This window comes from Leptonotus elevatus, chromosome 6 (assembly GCF_054856555.1).
Source record: "Leptonotus elevatus isolate MCC_2025b chromosome 6, RoL_Lele_1.0, whole genome shotgun sequence".
Taxonomy (NCBI): Eukaryota; Metazoa; Chordata; class Actinopteri; order Syngnathiformes; family Syngnathidae; genus Leptonotus; species Leptonotus elevatus.
Window position 1 is genome coordinate 26,451,500 of NC_141244.1, and position 3,492 is coordinate 26,454,991.

General features: G+C 52.5%; 1 protein-coding gene across 2 annotated transcripts; it reads left to right on the forward strand.

The window, feature by feature from the left end:
* The first annotated feature begins 344 nt into the window (after positions 1-344).
* Positions 345-2,562, forward strand: cited4b (Cbp/p300 interacting transactivator with ED-rich tail 4b). Of its 2 annotated transcripts, none has more exons than XM_086079443.1 (2): positions 345-598; positions 1,060-2,562. In XM_086079443.1, the coding sequence occupies exon 2, from the start codon at positions 1,068-1,070 to the stop codon at positions 1,842-1,844; it is 777 nt and encodes a 258-aa protein (XP_085935569.1). In that variant the 5' UTR covers positions 345-598; positions 1,060-1,067; the 3' UTR covers positions 1,845-2,562. The 2 variants fall into 2 exon arrangements, with proteins under 2 accessions (XP_085935569.1, XP_085935568.1); XM_086079442.1 differs by having other exon boundaries at positions 348-598; positions 1,047-2,562.
* Positions 2,563-3,492: the final 930 nt, after the last annotated feature.

Consider the following 3,492-nt stretch of genomic DNA (forward strand, 5'->3'; position numbering starts at 1 on the left):
ATACATAACCACACATGAACAACTTTCTACTTGTAGTCTCTACAGTAAAAAAAAAAAAAAACTATCTTTCTATCTATCTTTCTATCTAAACCAAAAACGGTTTGGTTGGGGGGGGGGGGGGGGGGTTATCACCACAGCAGGGGTGGAGAGTATTTAAATGTCTTTGCCGCGTCACCGCTCCGACGACCGCCCTTTTCTCCGTTACGCCTCAGCACAATTACACTAATGAGCCAATGGGAAGAGAGGAGGCGCCCTCCCCCCTCCCCCTTCCCCGTTGCCTCCGCCCCCAGCCCCTCCCTCCAACGGAGAAGACCGCCTTCCTTCCTCGGGAGGCTTTTTAGATGTGCATAATCCCCGAGTTGACCCAGAAAATCGTCAGTCGCTCGCTTGAAGATCTGCCGCTGCGGTCTTTGTGCGCACCTCACCCGGCAATGACGCGCGGCCCCGCGGACTCCTCGTACTGAGCGCGCGCCCCCCCCTTCCCCCCTTCGACCTCCCTCCTTTTTCCCTCCCTCACCGCAGCAGCGGACCACCGAACCGCCGGACCGGACCGAGCCTTGAGCGGAGTAACTTTTGTTTTTTTTTGTTTTTGAAGACGGTAAGGTAGCGCACATTTTCTTCTTGTGGTTGTGTTCGATTTGGAAGGCGGCGAATGTTGTCGTTTTGTTTGCGGTGTGCGCACGCACGCGCGCGCGCGCATGTTCCTGCCTCGGCGCTCCATTGTTTGCTCGTTTGTGTCAAAACGCGCCCTTCAAAAGATGATTGCGATGGTTCGGCGGCTGCAATGTCTCCCGATGGAGTCGCGCCGCGCGTTGCATGATGTCAGTCTTCTTTGTTGCAACCTTGCGTGCGTAAAAATGACCCCCCCCCCCCCCCTCCCCGCCCCCCCTTTTCCTGCTCGATCGCATTGAATTGGACACTGTAGCCATTTTAAAAGGCAAGTGCGTCGCTGATTGTTCTTTATTGCGACGCGTTTTCAAGGCGCTGTGATGAGGAAGAAGCATGCAAGGTGAAACGCACGTCCTAATGTGTTGTCGTCCCCACAGGGGGGCATGGCAGACCACCTCATGATGCCCATGAATCACGGTTCGGCCGGCGCCGGTCTCCACGCGTACCGAATGGGCATGAACGGAATGCAGGCGGGCCACCCGCCTCACGGCCAGCAGACGGCGGCCATGCGGCCCATGCCCGGCGGCCAGATGATGCACTACGCCGGCGCCCAGGCCGGCATGGACATGCGCCAGCGGCAGGGCATGGTGCCGCCTGGCGGGCCCATGAGCGGCGCCCAAATGGGCCACCACCACCAGATGATGTACAACGGGCAGCAGCATCACATGCACCAGGCCCAGCAGCAGCAACAGCAGCAGCAACAGCAGCAGCAGCAGCAGCAGGTCCAACAACAACAACAGCAACAACAGCAACAACAACAACAACAGCAGCAGCAGCAGCAGCAACAGCACGCGGCCCAACAGAACCAGTTCATGAACGGCGGCCTAACGTCGCAGCAGCTGATGGCCAGCATGCAGCTCCAAAAACTCAACACGCAGTATCACGGACACCCGCTGGGACCCATGGGCGGCGGCGGGGGCCACATGGGCGGCCCCGCCAACCAGTACCGCATGAGCCCGGCCCAGCTGGCCAACATGCAGCACATGGCGGGCCCGGCGCTGGCACTGAACGGCATGGACGCGGACATGATCGACGAGGAGGCGCTCACCTCGCTGGTGGTGGAGCTCGGCCTGGACCGGGTCCAGGAGCTACCCGAACTCTTCCTGGGCCAGAACGAGTTTGACTTCATCTCGGACTTTGTCAGCAAACAGCAGCCCAGCACGGTCAGCTGCTGAGACCGCCGGCAGCCCGGGCGCCCCCCCCCCGCCGACGCCACAGCTCGCTCGGAACCCACGGGACGAACGCGCGGATTTTTCGGACCGCAGAGCCGAGGAGTCCCCGCGGAAGAAGAACTCTTGCCGGCTGGCCGTTGCGGTCTACAAGGTGGCGGGGGGGGCCTCGTTTCACCTCGCCACTTCCTGGACGTGAATGTAAAAAAGAGAAAAGAAAAAAAAAGTCACAAAGCCACTCTGAACAATGAATGACACTGTGTTTTCCTGCGAGGTGTATTTATTTCCAATCGGACCACCTGCCGGGCCAATAATTTGACTTTCTTGATTACGTTTTTTTCCTTCCCTCCTCATCCTCCAACTTGCTCTTCAAATAAGCTCAGAAGGTCCAAAAAAGGAGCCTTAATTTTACGAGGCGTCGTCCACTTTTTTTCCCTTTTATTTTTTATTTTTATTTTTTATTTTTTAAGATGCGCTGTTGTGGAAAATCAACTGCTTGTACTGTACGAAGCTGTAAACCTCCGACATGTCCACACTGTTTTGTGTTCTCATGGAGACGTAGAACCGCCTTAATCACACAGATTCTTATTTATTATTCTTGCTTGTTCGTAGCCCCTTAATCTTATTTTAGTTTTGGGGTGGACGAGCTTCTGGAAGCAGGAGGAGGGACTTTGGGGTCTTTGTGAAAGGTTTTGAGGATCAATAAAGATGGCCTGGATCGAAATGTGGCCTGCTTTTCCATTCATTGTGTGGCCTCTCGCTCGCTCCCGAGCCAGCTAAGTGCCGAGGGTTTAACCTGCGGCTGAGGGGGGACGTCAGCGCCATGGAAACCTGATACAATATTTATACCTTGGAGGTGCGCGCCTCAATTTGTTGGAGGCGGCGGACAAAAAGGCCACCAGGAGACGATTGTTGTTCTCACTGATGTGGCTTTTGTAGCGTTTGCCGTTTTCAAACACAAAATGCTCGGCAATTCTCTCCTTGTCACAAAGTCACTATTTGGATGTCATCGATGCAAAATGCTACATGTTTGAATTTGCGACGGGTGAAATAATAGCAGGAGGGGTTTGCTTTGTGGAAGAAATTCAAAGTCGCATTTATTTGGCGTGCAGCTTTTTTAAAATCTTCTGATCCAAAAGATTGGTTTGTAGGGGATATTTGATGGGCAAGCACCGATACCAGGTATCGTTATCAGGTAGATAGATACCAGTATTGGCCGCCCTCTTGTGGCCATTTTACAATCAGGAACTAGAAATGACATATTAATGAGAATCGAAAATTACCATTTATTTCATGCCATTTTAAGAAAAAAATGCTATATTGGGATAAATAGGTGTTTGTTTTTTGGGGTGGTAAATTTTACATTTCATAAGTATCGGTGGAATCAGTACTTAGCATCTGTATCGGACGGTGACTACTCGATAGTCGAGTATTTGTAGTGGTATCAGCCTGTAAAGAAATTGCTATCCAACATCCCGAGTAGAAAATGAGTGAGATTTGTAGGGAATTTCCATTTTCTTGAATCTTGTCTTGTTTGGCGCCCGTTTGGAAGAATTGTGAAGGAATATTTTGTTGCGCTACACTCGTGTCGCAAATTTCAAGCCTGACTAAATGTGTGTGGCCTACGGCCTTTCAATTTTGATTTTGGTACCTA